The sequence below is a fragment of the Zeugodacus cucurbitae genome, chromosome 4, assembly GCF_028554725.1.
Source record: "Zeugodacus cucurbitae isolate PBARC_wt_2022May chromosome 4, idZeuCucr1.2, whole genome shotgun sequence".
Taxonomy (NCBI): Eukaryota; Metazoa; Arthropoda; class Insecta; order Diptera; family Tephritidae; genus Zeugodacus; species Zeugodacus cucurbitae.
In genome coordinates, this window is record NC_071669.1 from 66125348 (window position 1) to 66143692 (window position 18345).

The following is an 18345-nucleotide window of genomic DNA, read 5'->3' on the forward strand; positions in this document are numbered from 1 at the left end:
GAATTTAATATAGTTATGAAAATTTGAAGGATTTATTATTATAACGAAGTGTGGTTTATTAGACATTTTTAAATAATTTAAATATTTCTGGTTTGCGTAGCGATTATATTCAGTGTATGACTGCAATCTATTACTTTTTCCAATCAGCTGTAATTACAGATGTGAAAGTGCACGTTCATTTGAAAACTCTGACCAAATTCTTATTCTGCTGCATTTATTCGGAATTTTAATTAGAAATAGTAAATTAAAATTCAAAAATGCAGCTACTTTTGCGTTCAGGTTTGTTACAGCATTTTAAACACTTTTATAGCAAGCGATTTTTAACGCAAAGCGCAACCGGCATTCAGGTATAACTTCCTTATCACGCCAGCAAAATTTCGCTTAATATTCATATTTATTATTGAATAGGTATCGGAGCTCACAAATGATGTAAAACATGAAATAGAATCACATTGGCGTACACAAGTGTCACAGGGGCAATTTGATCCAACACGAAATGATAAGTTCTATGTGCTTTCGATGTTTCCATACCCGTCGGGTACGCTGCATATGGGTCATGTAAGAGTTTATGCAATAAGCGATACGGTAGCACGCTTTCATCGTATGTGTGGTCGAAATGTATTTCAACCCATTGGCTGGGATGCCTTTGGTTTGCCTGCCGAGAACGCAGCGATACAGAGAGGTGTAGAGCCAGCCGAATGGACCGATGCGAATATTGAGCAAATGAAGAAACAACTGCAAGCCTTAAGTTGCTCGTTTGATTGGAAACATGAAATGTCAACTTGTTCACCAGAGTACTACAAATGGACGCAGAAACTATTCTTGATGCTCTACAACAAAGGATTGGCATATCAAAATGAGGTTAAATTGAATTGAATTAAAATTTAAAAATATTGAAATGTTAAAGTGTTAAATCAAATCTGAATATCATTTCACTACAACCAGGCTTTAGTGAATTGGGATCCCGTAGATAATACTGTTTTGGCTGATGAGCAAGTAGACGCAAATGGTTGCTCTTGGCGTTCAGGTGCAAAAGTACAGAAGAAATTACTAAATCAGTGGTTTATACGCACTACAGCGTACGCCAAAGCCTTACTGGACGGTTTGGAAGATCCAATACTTCAAGATTGGCGTGATATTATTAATTTGCAACGCCACTGGATTGGCGATTGTGATGGTTATGCATTTCAACTACTTACTTCCGCAACAAATTACTTACGCATTTGGACTAGGAATCCGGAACATTTGAAAGATCCAAATTCATTCATAGTCTTAAAACAAAATCATTACTTATCCAAATTAAGCAACGCCTCGCGTCTAACAGTCGAAAATCCATTCGCTGGCACTATCATACCCGTCATTTTTAGCGATTTGGCTGATTTTCCTGAGAAGTGTGATGTATATTTAGCTGCGCCCAGTTTTCGCGAACAGGACAAGGAACTGCAGGAAACCTTTGGACTTGCATTTTTTGCGCACACAAAGACTTCCACAACAATAAATGCTAAATCAGCGCGCGAAGAAGTCTTAGAAGCGGCAACACGTTTGAAAATTGGTGGCTATCGCGTTTCTTCCAAGTTGCAAGATTGGCTGATATCACGTCAGCGTTACTGGGGCACACCCATACCAATAATACACTGTAATAAATGTGGCGCCGTACCTGTGCCTGAGCAGCAACTGCCAGTGGTGCTGCCAGACAAAAATATTCTGGAGACAAAACGCGAAGAATCTTTACGCTGCACTTGTCCCAATTGTGGCGATACAGAAGCGAAACGTGAAACTGATACTATGGATACATTTGTCGACAGTTCCTGGTACTATCTGCGTTTCTTAGATCCAAGCTACACTGGTGATATGGTAAATAAGGAACTGGTAAATAAATGTATGCCTGTTGATTTATATATTGGTGGCAAAGAGCATGCAGTGCTGCATTTATACTATGCGCGTTTTGTAAATCACTTCCTGCATAGTTGTGGCCTATCTCCCACACCCGAACCTTTTTCGCGTTTACTGGTGCAAGGTATGGTTATGGGTAGATCATTTCGGGTTAAGGGTTCAGGGCGCTACGTAAAAGAAGACGAGGTGCGTTGGAGATAGTCTAGCTGAAATTATATGACAATAATTTTGTTTTTGTTTTAATAGGTTGAGATTGTGAATGCCAAAAAGAATCAAGCGCTTCTCAAGGAAACCAAAGAGCCTGTCGTTATGACGTGGGAGAAAATGTCGAAGTCCAAGTTCAATGGTGTTGATCCCACAGATATGTTTAAGGAATATGGTACTGATACTACACGCTTGATATCGCTGGCTGATGTGGCGCCAACATCGCATCGGAACTGGTCTAGCGCAAGTAAAAATATTTTTTACTAATCTGTGATATCCTTGCTTAACTTACTTCCTTTAAATAGCCTTCCCTGGCATACTTAATTGGCAAAAGCGTCTTTGGTTAACTTTGAACGATTTTTATGCGGCGCGTACTGCTGTGGGCGATGCTGCTTTGGAAAATGTGGACACCAAAAGTGAAGCGTTTCAAGTTGAAGATAATAAACTCTTTGACGCGCGTAACTTTTACGTGAAAGGTGCCACATTTAACTACCGCCATACACATCAATTGAGCGTGGCTATCTCAAAGATGCAGGGTCTAACCAATTCGCTGCGGGTAAATTAGTGAGATCTATATTTTTTAATTTTTTTGTATAACTTTTCATTTTTATCTACTTTAAACAGCGCACACCCAAACATATTGTGCGTTTTAGTCCACAATATGAACGCGCATTATCCAGTCAAATCATAATGCTCGCACCAATGGCGCCACACTTCGCTTCGGAATTGTGGTCGAAATTCGTAGCGATACCAAATCGTTTGAACGCGTCTACGCCGGAACTGCAATGGGAGCGTGATGTTTTGGAGCAGCGTTGGCCAGATATTGACGCCGATTATAAGCTGGACTTAACCATTAAAGTATGAGAGAATTTGTAAAATATTTTCGTTTTTAATAATTATTGTCAATCTCTAATTCGCATAGGTGAATGGCTTTGAAAATTGCTCTATTAAAGTGGCGCGCAGCAATTTGGACCGTATAACACATAACGATGCAATGGATATTGCATTCAACACCGCATCTGTTACTTCCTATCTAACCGATAAGAAGATACGTACGACAAATTTCGTACTCTATCCGGGTATTGAGGCTATATTGAATATTTATGTTGACAAAATTAAGCAATCTACTGCGCAAGCAACTAATTCCGATGAGGAGGTTGTTAACAAGTAATTTGTATGTAATAATATGGTTTATGTGTAGTTAATTTAGTTGTAAATAGCTTTATTTTGTAAGTGGTAATATTTATCTAAGTTGTTCTAATTGTAATGGAGCGAGTTATATTTATTAAATGGTTGCTGACAATTTTAATGCAATAATAAAAATCTTATCAAAATGGTATGAATAGTAAATAGAATGTTCAACGCAGATTTGTTGAGAAAGATTAAGGTTAGTAAATCACATTAAATATTTTGCATTTTAATCTCATTTAACTTCAAAATTAATTAAACGGAAATACTTAAAATAACTTCATTTATTTATTTATCAAAATTTAATTATTACCTTCACTCAATTCTCAATTAATTAACTGCATTGAAGTTAAATTGACTCAATTATAATATTTTTTTAATAACAAGTATATTTGCATTGTAATGAGTTTCTCAATTAATTATAATCAGGGACCGGAAATAAGAGTTATTTTACAATTTTCAATCACAAAAATCATACATTAAGGAACATCGTAGAAAAGTTTTGATTACACCATCATGATTTTTAGGTGAACTATATGCGAAATATTGTATGATTTTTAAATTTTGATTTTTATATATTTAGATCAAAAATAAAAGTTATTTTTGATTTTTATTTTTTTAGGTCAAAAATAAAAGTTATTTGATTGATTGATTGATTTAAAAATATAAAAATCAAAAATAATTCTTATTTTTTGATCTAAAAAAATAAAAATCAAAAATAACTTTTATTTTTTGTTTTTTTTTTTGATAAAAGTCATAAGAGTTACGGTCCCTGATTATAATTTTTAAAAATTGATTTAATTAGCTAAATTCCATAATTTAATTTTTTTTTTAATTTTTGATGTACAGAAAATTTCTATTGAGTCAATTAGTAATCTTTCAATATGTCGAACATTCTCAAATTTGGCTTTTCATACATACTTTAAATTGTGTCAATTAGGCATTTTCCCTATATCAATAATTTGCTCATTGATGAAATTAAGAAATTGTAGTCTCAGAAACACCATTAAATGAGTCAATTAGCAAAAAAAAAAATTATGTCGAAATTATGCTATTTGACTAAATTAATTTCAGAATGCACCTTAATTGAATCAATTAATAAATTTTCTTTATATTAAACATTTATTAATTAATTTTATATGAAATGCCTATAACCAAATTTCGTCATAATTATTGAAAATTTCAAAGAGAGTTTCATTAAATGAGCCAATTAGCAAAAATACTGTATGCCGAAAATTTGCTAATTGACTAAATTAAATTCAGATAATCAATCAATAAATTTTCTTTATATATATTAACAATTTATTAATTAATTTTATATGAAATGCCTATAACCAAATTTCGTCTTAATTATTGAAAATTTCAAAGAGAGTTTCATTATTAGTTCTAATCTTTAGATACATCTTCATTTTATGGAAATTAGTATTAGAATTACAAAAGCATTAAATTAGACAGTTGTATTATGCTTCCATATCAATCGTTTATTATTATATTATAAATTGAGCTACAAATTTTATTCAACTACATTCTATTAACTATATATGTATGTATGTATAACTGTATAATCAGTAGATCATTAGCTAATCTATGTAGGTGTATTGGGTTGAACTAAATTCGCTTGGAGCACGTCTAGAGTTATTGTATTGCTAAAGACAATGGCAATTTGCACAGCAAATGAACACGAAAAACAAGTGACATTAATTTATGCTAGCGGCGCCTCCATACAAGTGTACAAGCGCCCACACAATGGACGCCACGGCCCAACAGCCACGTAGCCGCGCGCCGCCAATTCGTCCACACAATGCACGCGCTTTGTATTTGTCACTTCATGATTTCGTCCATAACACTGTGTAAATATTCGTCGAGATGTGAGTAATCGAGCAGCGCGTTGCGTACAATATCCAAGAGCATGTTGGGCCACAACGTTTCCAGCATATGCACTTTCTGCACAGCATTCACGGTGTTCTCCAGCATGGTGGCAAAGTGCAAGCGTCCGCGTTCGCGCACACTAAGCGTATTGATGTTGGCATTTGTATTGACGCCTACGCCTACACTGGACTCAGCGCTCACGGCATACGGCATTGGCTGTTGGTGCTGGCCACTAATACCGTTGACATTGTTGCCGCCGTTATTGGCATTAGTCGTAGTCGACGCGTTGGTGTTGGGCTTTTTCCATTGTAGCGCCTCTTTGCCAACAACGAGGCGCAGTGATTTGTTTTCCGGCTTCATTAGCCACTCTTTGGGCGACATTTTGCTGGCCGTACATGTTTCGTCTAGCCGCAAACGTGCCAGCAGCGGCTGCAACATGGATGCCGGCATCGCCCACAACACCAAATCGGAGAGACCCTCATACAGTGTATTGGACGCCTCGATGTCCGCCTCCGTGACCGCAACACCATTGATCAGCTTAAGCCCCCAGTGCGACAGTCGATAAATGGCGTATTCGCGCCACAAATCCTTTGTGGTAATTGCATTTCCCTCCGGATCGATGGTGAGCGCACTGATGCCTTGCAGTTCGCCTAATGCATTCAGCTGGCCGATAAACTCAATATTCGTTTCGCGAAAAACGAAATTTTCGGCATTTGGGAAGCGTGACTTGATGCGCGCCAACACGGTGGCGGCGATATTGTTGAAATTGATGTAGCTAAAGTTGAGCGTGTGCACATCCTGCGCCTTCGCTGCGTTCCACTGTTTGTCAATGTAGCGCAGAGCGCCTTGACCGTACACATTCAGGTAGCGGCCACAAATCTCGATGAGATAGTCACCGCCCTGTTCGCGTTCGCGTTCACGTGTCTCACGTTCCGTTTTGTTGACGGCCGACGCGCGTTGGCCGCCTGACGTGTTGCTGTTGTTGTTGTTGCTCGTGTTGATTGGCGGTGGCGCCACGATGCAAGTGACAGTCGGCTGTGCTGACGCTTGACCATTGCACGGCGTCGCTGCGGCGTTTGTGGCCGGTTTGCTGCCATTATTAGCTGTGCGCTTGCCGCCACACGGCTCATTGCCGTTATTAGCTGCGGTGGTAGTACTGTTATTTGTGCCACCATTGCTGGCGCCCACGATTGTCTGTGACCTCGTTAGACGGCGACATGGTGTGCGCGTCGTTGCGCCTACAAAACCCGACGCTGTGCCATTTGTCTGTTGTGGCGGCTGGACAGCAGCCGTGTTCGCTGGCTCTTTAAAGCCCAAACTTAGTAAGCCACCGTGGTTTGTAATTTGCGCTGTGGCACTTACAACTGAAGTGGTAATACTAGTCGCAGCAGTTGTTGTTGTTGCACTGCTAACTTTTTGTTGCACCATTGTTGTTTTGCTAGCATTAGTAGCGGTGCGGCTGGGCAAGAGCGCTGATGAGTTACTACTGTTCGCCTGAGTGATGGACTCGCCCGCCTTTGCTGTGCCATTTGCTGCCGCTGCCGCCTGCGTTGGCGTTTGTGTTGGCAAATGGCGTGTGTCGCTTGCATTGTCATCATTTGTTGTTGGCTTTTGCTTTGCGGTTATACCAGCCGCTTGCAATTCTCCACCCGCTTTAGTCACTAGGTCGCCGCTGACACTAGCTACTTGCGCCATCGCCGTTGCGCTGTTGACTTTGTTTGCCGCTGTCCCAGCAGCATCAGTATTACCAGGCTCATTTGTCGACTTCAAATCGCCTGCCTTTTGCGTCGCATCAGTTTTTCTGCGCCCAACTGCATTGTCACCGCTACAATCATTGTTGTTGTTGCCACGCCGTCGCTGTTGTTTTTGTCCCACAGTCTTTTGGTATTTATGTGTGCGTGTGACGCGTTGTTGTGCCGCTAACTCGGTGGAATCCTCATTGTCCGAGCTGAAGCAGCTGGATGAAGAGTGTACATTGGGCCCCAAACTCGAACCCGATGAGCCAGAAAAACGCGCACTGTTGTTGTTGGTGTTACTATTGTTAATGTCAACATTGTTGTTTTTGCTTACACTGTGCTTGACATCGTTGCTCACATTATGCGGCGGCGTTGGTTCTACATTATGTAGTTTAGTCTGTAGAGTTGTCGGTGGCGGCGGCAGCGCCGGTCCTCTATCAGCCGGATTAGGCTTAGCTATTGACGTCTGGCCTGATTTTGTTGGCTGTGCGCGCGTTTGTGCGGATGTCTGCGTCTGCTGCAGCTCGATTTGTCGTTGTCTGTGTTCTTGTTGTTGCTGCTGTGGCTGTTCTTGCTGCTGTATGGGCGGCAATTTAATGAACTCTTGTAATTCTGTATCCAACCCAGTGGCCACAAGTGCGCCAGCCCCTTCCTCGGTCGTCTCCGCCACCGCCTCGTTAGACTCACTTATGCGCGCCAACTCGCTGGGTTTGGCAATACGCGGCACTGTCGTGTATGTAGTTTGTGTCGGTGTTGGTGATCTCTGTTGTGTCTGCCTTTGCAATGCGGCACTTTGTTGCAGTGTCTGCTGTGACCTTAGCAACTCCCAGTTTGTGCGCGCATTCGATATGACCTCTTCACGTTTGATACACTGATAAGCGTCGGGCGTGAGGTGTGCATAATGCGTGTCCGAAATCTCTTTATTGCGTCGCCAAGACATTGCAGCCGCGCGCACTTGTTCGGTAATTGGCATTTGACTAAGCGTTTGTAGGCGTGGCAAGTAGCTAACCAAGAAGGAGACACAATCGCCCGCCAGCGAGACCGGATTATTCTCTATGGTTACTTCCAGTAAATTTGTTGCTTTAGCAATCGACGCCATATCGTCCACACGATGCAACTCATTGTGGCACAACCAGAGTCGCTCCAATGCGCTGAGGTGGTGAAAGCCATTGATGCGCTTGATTTTATTGCGCTTCAAATTGAGTTCGCGCAATTGCGTCAAACCGGCGAAGTCATTCGGTCCAATTTGACGTAACAAATTACCAGCCAAATTGAGTGACTTCAGCTCTTGCAGACAACTGAGCTTGCCAGCGATGCTCGAGATTTTATTGCCATGCAGGTCGAGTACGCGCAGCGTTTGCCTTAGCGAGGCGAGACCGCTGATATCGGTGAGACGATTTTTACCGAGCAACAGCACGGAAAGTGTGGGCAGTCCGTCCAAGTTGCCTATGCGCTCGATTTGATTGTCGTAGAGATCGAGAAAGACTAAGTGCTGGAAGATCATACCATAAGACGCGACCAATTGTCGATTCTTAACGGTCAACTGCTGCAGCGGATCATCCTCTTCGCGGTCGCTGCCGACGAATGTGGTGCCGTTTGTGTTTATCGTTGATGTTGCCAAAATGGAGGAGGGTGAGGAATCTGTAGTGTTGGTAAGCGCACTGTTACTGGTGCTCGAATCGAAACTCTTTAGATGCGCTTCAGCACCCGCGGCGCCCAGCTTGACACGCGCCAATTGCGTCTTTAGCAGATTTTGTTGTATGCTTTGCAGATTTCGTGGCACATTAGACACAAAGCTTTTGGAGCGTTTGAGCGCGAAACGGCAGGGTGTCGGTTGACGCGCCAGCGGCAGTAACGGCGCATTGTAGTGTAGGTTTTTCAGCGCATTACCGTTATTGCTTACGGCGCCCAAGCGCTGTTGCAGCAATTGTTGATAAATCTGATGTGGCGCTGCATGTGGCAGTTGTTGTTGTAATTGTCCTAGTGGTGTGGGTGGTGGTGGCGGTGGTGTTATCACATTGCCATTCAATTGTCGCACGCACGCTGGGCGCAAAGCATGGGCTAGGCGTACACCGGCCGCGGAAGTTGAACCAACAATGCCGTTTATTCGTCCAACAGCCACGCGTTCATTTTGGCGACGCAACGGTTTTGGTGAACATACGCCGTTAGTTATTTCGAGCGCATTTTGATCGCTGCCCAACAGCTCAGTTGGTACTTCCGGAGAGTGGGAACCTTCTGCGTGTATTGTTGCGGTTACTGTGCCGGGCGGTAGTGGCGCTGGCGCCGGTGCTAGTAATGGCTCTTCTTTTGGTATGTGAAAAATATTGATGAGATTATGTTGTAGCGATAGCAGGCGCAGCTGTGTTTCATGCTCGAATATCGGTATTGCGCTCAGGCCGCGTCGATCATAATTAATGCGATCCGGTTGCTTATCACGCTCCTGCGCCGCGCGCGTAATACGACAAATACCATTCGGCTGTAGCGTAACAACAGCCGCATTGCTATTGCTACCTCCATTGCCATTTCCGCTGGCGCTGCTATTCCCGCTATCACCCCCATTAGACGCGCATGCAACTGCCGCCGCCGCGCCGCTTTGCTCACCATTCAACAACATATTTGGTGACAAATTACGTTGCGCCGTTGCCGGTCGATTCGAGGCGGACGAGGAGGTGGATTTTGAACGTTGACGCGTTACAATCGCATGCACTGGATTGCGTCGCAAGCGTGCGGCAACGGCGGCGCGCGTACTTGCGGCATTCGCTTTGGCGAGTTTGCTATCTATGGCGGCACCCAACAGCGGTGAGTTGAGCGCATTTGCGGCATTTGTATTATTAGCGCCTTTACGTTTGTTGTTGCCACAACTGCTAGCCGCTGCATTCGCCGGCGCTGTGCTGCTCAGTGTGGTGTAAGAGCGTCCAAAGTTGCGGCGTAGGCGCGTCGTTAGACTAGGAACAAATGGCTCGATTTTCAGCAGTGATGTCTGAGGTACATAGGTTTGTGCAGCTTGCGTTGTGAGTTGATGCGATGACTGCTGTGGCGCAGCAGTCGAGATTGCGGTGGCAGTGGTGCTTATGACCGCATTCACTGCTGCAGCATTCGGATGTTTTGTGGTGGCAGCGTGCGTTGAAGATTTGGCAGTTTTATGTATTTGGACGGCATCCGCGTTCGCGGCAACAGTGATATTAGCACGACAAACACCACCACCACCACCGCTGGCGCTGCCGCCACTGCTCGGGCTTTTGATGTGCTCCTGCCGCGTCAGTACTGCGTGTCGGCTGCGTAACTTTGAAATGGACATGTCGTTATATGTGTTCGCCTATCAGCGCACTGCGTTGCTGTGCGTATCTGCTTCGTGCGTACCCTTGCGTCGCTACCGCCGCCACCGCAACTGTGTGTTTACCAAAGTTCACACAACTCGGCATAGTGCTACAGCAATCTTAGATGCATAGTTTGTGCTTTGACTAATATTGTATTTGGTGCTGCAATTGATTTGCCTGCCAGCGTTGTGCGGTAGCTACTACTGCAAACTTTACACTGCACTCTCGCTGAACTCTGAACTTGCGTTATTGCGCAACTTTGGTGACTTGCTTTGGCGCTGCCTTACAAATAGTAATAACTTCGCTGCATTTGCCAAAGTTTCTGCAATAAAAATTTTCTACAAAACCCTCAATTGGAAGTTCGCATTTGCACAATGATACCCACCGTAGCCAGCAAAGTGTACCGTCCACTTCACTGGCGTCACCACACCGCTCAGCTTCTCCTGCGTTATCCTGGACGCAATTCTTAATTTAGCAGCCACTATATTTTGCTTGCGTTTGTCGTCGGATTTGAAAAAAAGTCGCTGAGAAAATACCTGAGATTCGAGTCCACCCACTTCGTATTTGTTTTTCCAGCGTGCGTTCTTTTGTTACTTGACGCGCCGCGTTTCCATTGCGTTTGCAAGTATTTTCGCTTCGTTGCTTGCTCGTTCGCTCGCTGCTCGAGCCATGTTGTTTTATTAGTTTGTTTATTGGGGTTATGTGCGGTTGCTATAGCCCGTCTAAACCAAATTCGATATGTTGTCGAAAAAAAACAAGAAAAAAAGGGCAAAAACAAATCAAAACACTCATTCGCATTTCCTGCCCTGCGCCCAACTTCCTCCATTCGTAGTCAATCTGCCGAATCCGGCCAATTCCGTTTGCATAGTCACGACAGTTTTCATCAATTTCCTAACTGTTTTCATATGCATTCCGCTCTCGGTTATTACTTAGCGTCAAGTTGTGCGAGTTTGTTTATTTCGCTGTGCTATTTGCGTGCTCCTATGGATATGCAACGCTGCCGGGGTAAGGGTGTTACTTGTGACATGTTAGCAAATACCGCAACAAGCTTGGAGTTATCTGGCATGCAGTGAAGAGTGCGTGTGTGGCAGCGCGTGCTCATATCTATGTGATGTATGGGTGTAGAGGGTATGGGAGGTAGTGGACTGAGGAGCAGTACAAAGTGTAATCAGTCAAGTACTCACCTCATCGAGGATAACGTCGTTAATTGTGTCATTATGTTCAACAGGTTAATATATTTAACGATTTCCTTCTTCGTAGTATTCTAATGGTCTAAAGGGTTATCAAAATCGAATTTTCTTTTATTTCGATGTCGAAGTTTGTTTTTGTAATGTTTGTTTTAGGCACTAGATCTACTGGATCCAATTTTATCCTATTTGAATTGTAACATTCTCTAACTCTATATTCTATCTCTCTCTCTTTCTTTCTCTCTCTTTCCTTTTCTCTCTCTACCTTTCTTTCTCTCTCTTTCAATCTCTCTCCTAATACCGTTTTTGTCATCCTTCTTCCCTCTTTGTTCTATAAATGCACCATTGGATAGCGTGAAACTACTAAAAGTTTAGTTTCTCGTACAATCTGTCTTATATTCTAGAAGATTCGACCATATCAGTAACTTTATTGTCATAAAAATTAATTAGTTGTTTTCAGAGAGCGTTTTTCTCAAGTATCACTAGTTTGACGTCACTACAAAGAGACTCTCGAATTTTTGCCATTATATTTAATTAATATATCAAGTTAGATCGAGTATTTTTCCTTAAAATTTCTTACCGACCCATCAGCATAGCTCCAAATTTAGGACAGGCATTTGCATACGTATATGATGAATTTTAACTAGGTTGCTAAACGAGTCAGTAATTTCTTTGTGACTTTGCAATTTATCTATGCGTGTGCTGTCAAATAGTTATGTTATGTTTTTCACATATGACTATATTGTGTCGAAACACTCTAAACAAATCCTTACGAATAAAAATGTAGGAGTGGGAGTAAAACATGTGTATTAGCATAATGACTGGAAAAGTTAGTTCATTGACATAATCGTGTTGAACGAACAACATTTATATAATTATGTCCATTATCTCAAATTATACTCGTATGTGGCGAAAAGAACGCTCAACAAGCTTAAGATTTTCCTGAAGGTTTTTCCGTCAAAATATTTGCAATTTGTTTGTCTGAGATATATACCAGACGTCTAAACATTTAAGGTCCCATTTTTGTTTCAGATAACCGATGCGCTTTACTTCACAGTAGGTGAGAGGGATTTCTGAACGGATTCTTGAGTTATACTTACGCTTGCTATCTTTCGATTGTCTAGTTTTTGGTGTTTCGAGCGAAGTTGGCTGCGGCGTTGTTTCCCGCGAACTATTTCCTTTCCCGAACTCAATAAAGCAAGTCAGTGAAAGCGAGTTAATGGAAGTGTTGCCAATTCGACACTATCTATGAATCCCAATTCCTCCCTACAAGTGTTTCCAATACGGAGAGAATTAACCTGTCGTAATATTTAAATTTCGACCCAAGGTGACGCACCTCAAACATATGCATCGAGGTCATTTTGTATAATTATTCCAACCTTTTTGTTGTTGCACAATATTTTTATTGAAATTAAAATCCTTCAGCGCTATAAAAGTACACTTCATTCATATCTAATATACCAGCATGCGCTTTAGTCTTCCAATGCAATTGAAAACATACACAAGTTATACATTAAATTTCAATTTTAATGGTCGAAATTAAATAAAACGTTTTTTATCACATTCGTCGCTGGAGAATACCTAAGTACACACATACATACATTTGAGGCTATGTTTGCATCTACATTTACCCAACACAAGAGTACGCACGAGTATCTCTTTTATTTTCTACTCGCTCACTGGCGATTGTGCATCAAATATGGGTCAGGGACGTTGGTTGGATGTAATTTGGTGGATGATGAGCATTTAAAGCTGATAGCACTTGAGGCCATTAACAAATGAGACACTTGGCACAGATTTGCATAATAAATGACGTGTGTAGATAGATTGTAGATAATGTATTCATCGTATTCATACATTATATGCTTTGGTTTATAGGAATGTGTGTAGATTTGCACATATGAAAGGGTTTTATAGTTTTCTATAATGGTATATATTTGCAGCAGTTAGTGTTAAAGAGAAAGGTTAGTACAATTAAATATTAAATTATTTAAAGGCCTCTTTTAACTAACCTGACAGTGAGTCGTCAGACAGTCAATCTCTCGTCTAACAACATACATATATCCTCATGACATCTGATATCCAGTCATCCAGAACTATTCGACAACTATCTCTGTAAGTTCCAAAACCCGCCATATAAAACACTAAGAATGTAAAAGATAAGAAATAGTTTTCATTCCTTTTTTCTTTTAACTTTCCTCTTTATTCCGCTGCATTGCTGTCGATCCTCGAGCAAGTAAAACCTGCCATATTTCTCTCCATTAAAATGTGTGCAAAATGTACAGTATACTCTCGAAAAGTTAATTCTCAGAAAGTAAATAATCGCGGAAAAGTTAATCACCTTTAAGATTACACATGCACCTCGAAAAAGTAAATTTTTTAATTTACTTTTCAGAGAGTGTGATTTGAGACTTGATCCACTGGTTTAAAAATGAAAACGATGCAAATCAGGTGTTAGAGTTTTTGAATTGTCGTACAAAAATGGTCAGAAAATATATTGCAAAAGAAAACAAGTAAGGAAAGGCTAAGTTCGGGTGCAACCGAACATTTAATACTCTCGCAATTTATTGAAGAAATTTTAATAAGATAACACCCAAATTTACCTATAAATTCGGCACAAAGTTTAATAGAATAACGAAAATCGTCCTATATAGTGTATGAGGGCTGAGGTAATTCCTGAACCGATTTCATTCATTTTCACCAGCTAGGTACACTATACACGCACTTAATTTGGCAAAGATATAGTATCTCACATATTAACCACTACATATATGTAGATTAAAGCCCACCGTATTTTTGAAAAACCTATAATTAGGTACATGGGAGCTAGGAGATGTTATTATCCGATTTTAATAATTTTTGGAACAGAGACACACTATTAGAAGAAAACAATTTACTCTGAATTACATTAAATTATCTAAGAGATTTACCAACACTTTCGGTTAAAATTTACCCTTAGGCGCTGAGTTCAACATGTCCGATATCTAGGGTCTTGAAAAGTTATATTCCGCTTTCGACAATTTTTTCTCAAGTGAAGCCAGAGATGATATGTACTATTTGTGTAAAGTTTAATTCCGCTATCTTCATTGGTTCCTTATGTATACATTATAAAGTGAACGATTCAGATGGAGTTCAAAATTGAGTTATATGGGAAGTTGTCGTGGTTATGAACCGATTTCATCCATTTTTTACATGTGTCATCAGGTTGTCAAGAAAGTATTATATACCGAATTTCATTGATCGGTCGAGTAGTTCCTGAGATATGGTTTTTGACCCATAAGTGGGAGATGCCACGCCCATTTTTCATTTTGTAAAAAAATCCTTCTGCTATTTCTTATGTAAAATTTAGTGTTTCTGACGTTTCTCGTTAGTGAGTTAACCCACTTTTAGTCATTTTCAACCTAACCTTTGTATGGGAGGTGGGCGTGGTTATTATCCGATTTCTTTCATTTTTGGCCTGTATGAGGAAACGGCTGAAAGACACAACTGCAACTTTATTGGTTTGCGAGTTACATACAAAAAACATATTTGAGGGCGGGGTCACTCCCACTTTTCCAAAAAAATTACATCCAAATGTGCCCCTCCCTAATACTATCCTATGTTCCAAATTTTATTTTCATAACTTTATTTATGGCTTAGTTATGACTCTTTATAAGTTTTTGGTTTTCGCCATTTTATGGGCGTGGCAATGGTCCGATCTTGCCCATTTTCGAAAGCAACCTCCTCAGGGTGCCAAGGAATACGTGTTCCAAGTTTCGTTAAGATATCTCAATTTTTACTCAAGTTATCCGTTGCACGGACAGACGGACGGACGGACAGACAGACATTCGGATTTTGACTCGTCTCGTCACCCTGATCATTTTGATATATATAACCCTATATCTAACTCGTTTAGTTTTATGACTTACAAACAACCGTTAGGTGAACAAAACTATAATACTCTCTTTAGCAACTTTTGTTGCGAGAGTATAAAAAACAAAAGAATATTCACGATTTTTTCTCTTCATAGTAAATACTTATGTATGTATGTAAATGTAAATATGTTTTTCATGTAAATCCATATGTTTTATTGAATCAAATAAATGAATGAATTTTTTAAGTTTAAAAATGCATTTAATATTATAAAAACAGATAATTTATGTATATAATTGGAAAAGTAAATTATTCGAAAAAGTAAATTACCCAAAATACCAATCGATTTACTTTTCGAGAGTATACTGTATATCTGTCAAATTTTAATTTTCTTGCCTTCATGACGTCACGTACTAATGTATTTTACTGTCAAACGGTCGCCCAAAAAAGTATCTAATGGTAGATTGACTTATGCTCAGATATCCCAGCAAATGCTATCTAATATATCTCCCTCTCCATTATATTTCTCCCCTATTTACCTCTCTCTTTCTCTCTTATCTTCTTCCATCTCACTCTCTCTCTCCAACTCTTTTTTTCTCTTTATAGAATCCATCGTTCTACTCAGTGTGATCGATAGATTGGCTCTGACTCCATTTTTTACTACAGTACTCATCGTCCACATAACTGTAGCTGTCCTGGTATATGTGTATATATTCCCACGAGTTTATATCTTCATTATCACAACCTAATTTACCACTAATACCGAACTATTGCATCCACAAATTTTATTGCAATTACTACCAGTGATTAGGGCAAAAAAGTATGAGGCTTGGAAGATGATACCTAAGCAACAAAAACAACAAATACATAACACTACACTATTGCATTGCTATGTAGTCCACTTGAGTATGTATACTCGTATACGAGTACATAGCAACAACAGGTTCGCATGCAAAGTCAACAAACGGTACATCAAAGTGTTGGTGAAGGTGAAACAAAAGCCGGCTTGTTGCATGCAACAACTTAAAAGGAGCAATTTATTTACACAATCCAATGGTATGCCAGACAGTTTATGGTCGAGGATTTGCCATCGTACAATTTACAAGCGAACGCTACGAATCGTTCGTAACTAAGACGAAAGCGCACGCTTAAGATATCAGTGCTGTTGCATGTGTACCATACGAGTACATATGTACCGTTAAGTGCATGCAAACACAGTGTTGCTTTTGCAGTGTATTTGAAACGTTAATAAAAATCGGTTGCAAGAGTGGCGACCTGGGGGATAGTAACGAATGAGTCTCGCATGTTAGAGCCACTGTTGGGGTGTGGAATTACAACGGTATGCCTTGTAAATAGTAGTCGTATTTTTCTTGTTGTTTTTGTGCTTACATACTTTTATCCTCAGACTGTCTGCAATTTGCACTTACGGGTATGACTAGTTTTTAAGCTATTGCCCCTGGAACTCAAGCTTTATGCATACACATATACATACCAGCAAACTAACTGTAATTGGAATGATGTGTAACAAAAACCGAAGCAACAACAAAAGCACTACACTTACATACACACATATATATATGTATACAAGCAGGCAACAAAAGTGTATATGCTGTATGTTCATTTTGCAACAATTGTCGGTGTACGAACGAGTCTCCGTTTTACGACAACAAATGGGCAGCCAACTGGTCATCCATGCTCAATGGTCATTTCCGTAAGTGGCTAAGGACTTTTGTAGTGTTTTCTAGTTTTGCTCTTTTCCTACGCAATTCCAGCACTTGTGCACCTCCTTGTATTAATGTTGTCTTAATTTTTTTGGCGTAGGGAAATCATTCATCTCAATTACGAAAATTGTTGAGTGTCGATTGGGATAATTCACAAATACTTCGGTACATATAGGCAACAATACCTGTGTTGAATGCTCACCTACTATATATTCAGAAATCGGTATGTGTACTAGTAAACTGAAATTTAGAAGTTTACACAGACTTAATACGTTTGTGTGTGTGGAGTCTTATTTGTTTGGTATCTTGTGTGTTCTTTTCTAAATTAATCACTTGTATTAGGCATTTTTCACCAAGGTTGGTAAACATTTGATTGGTGTGAAATTTGTCTTGGTTGGTGAAAATTTCATAATTGCAGTTACTTAACTGAGTGTTTTACGAGGCAGTTTTAGAAGGTAACAGCATTTATATGAAAGTTATATCTGATCTCCAAAATACACATTTCATCACTGTCGAACCAATTTTTTTTGGTAAATATCTCCCTTCTGCTTTTTTGCTCTTTATTCTAGACGGCAACTTCATAATATCCCCCTGTAGAAGCTCCCCTCCTTATTTCCGAAGAACTCGGACAGCCACTTTTCAAAAGCCTCTTTTGAGTTCAACTGTACACCATCAAGGGCGTTCGCCATGTACAGGAACAGGTGGAATCACTTAGCGATATGTTCGGGCTATATGGTGGATACGATAAAACATCCCATCCGAACTCACGTAGCTTCTGACGAGTCATGAGCGAAGTGTGTGGTCTGGCGTTGTCCTGGTGGAACATTACACCCTTCCTATTGGTAAATTTTGGACGCTTCTGGTCGATCGCCTGCTTCAAGCGGTCCAGTTGTTCGCAGTAGATGGTAGAATTAAGCGTTTGGCCATATGGGAGCAGCTCAAAGTAGACGATTCCCTTCCAATCCCACCAAACACACTGTTTGGGATGATTCACCGGCCTTCCACCACGATTGTTTTCGCTTGATATTGTCGTATGTGATTCATTTTTCGTCGCCAATCACCATTCGTTTCGAAAATGGATCGAGGTCGTTCCGTTTCAGCAGCATATCACAGGCTTTGATTCGGTCCAGAAGTTTTTGTTGCGTCAAATCATGCGACATCCAAACATCAAGCTTTATTGTGTATCCAACCTTCTGAAGATGGTTTAAAATGGTTTGTTGACTAACTCCCATCTTCTGGGCGAAGTCACGAGATGTCTTATGCCGGTTTCACTCGATGTTTTCCACGATTTGATCGGTATTCGTTGTCACAGGTCTTCCGCCGGCTGGCTTATCCATGGTGTCGATTCAATATCCAAACTAATCATGGTATAGCGTTT

The 18345-nt window shown here is 40.6% G+C and overlaps 2 protein-coding genes across 2 annotated transcripts; one reads left to right on the forward strand and one right to left on the reverse strand.

Moving 5' to 3' along the window:
• Positions 1–106: 106 nt before the first annotated feature.
• LOC105214752 (leucine--tRNA ligase, mitochondrial) lies at positions 107–3432 on the forward strand. Its single transcript, XM_011188353.3, has 7 exons — positions 107–347; positions 409–861; positions 946–2079; positions 2140–2344; positions 2403–2653; positions 2722–2955; positions 3020–3432. Exons 1-7 carry the CDS (start codon positions 258–260, stop codon positions 3266–3268), a joined length of 2616 nt encoding a protein of 871 aa, XP_011186655.1. The 5' UTR covers positions 107–257; the 3' UTR covers positions 3269–3432.
• Positions 3433–4756: 1324 nt separating this feature from the next.
• Positions 4757–11586, reverse strand: LOC105215103 (uncharacterized). Its single transcript, XM_011188867.3, has 2 exons — positions 10593–11586; positions 4757–10529 (listed from the first exon to the last, which is right to left on the reverse strand). The coding sequence occupies exon 2, from the start codon at positions 10186–10188 to the stop codon at positions 5107–5109; it is 5082 nt and encodes a 1693-aa protein (XP_011187169.1). The 5' UTR covers positions 10189–10529; positions 10593–11586; the 3' UTR covers positions 4757–5106.
• Positions 11587–18345: the final 6759 nt, after the last annotated feature.

Coding starts and splice junctions, on each gene's coding strand:
- LOC105214752 (XM_011188353.3), top strand. CDS start 258: ATGCAGCTACTTTTGCGTTCAGGTTTGTTACAGCATTTTAAACACTTT. Junction 2,345..2,402: donor TCGGAACTGGTCTAGCGCAA/GTAAAAATATTT, acceptor TCCTTTAAATAG/CCTTCCCTGGCATACTTAAT. Junction 2,654..2,721: donor GTCTAACCAATTCGCTGCGG/GTAAATTAGTGA, acceptor TACTTTAAACAG/CGCACACCCAAACATATTGT.
- LOC105215103 (XM_011188867.3), bottom strand. CDS start 10,188: ATGTCCATTTCAAAGTTACGCAGCCGACACGCAGTACTGACGCGGCAG.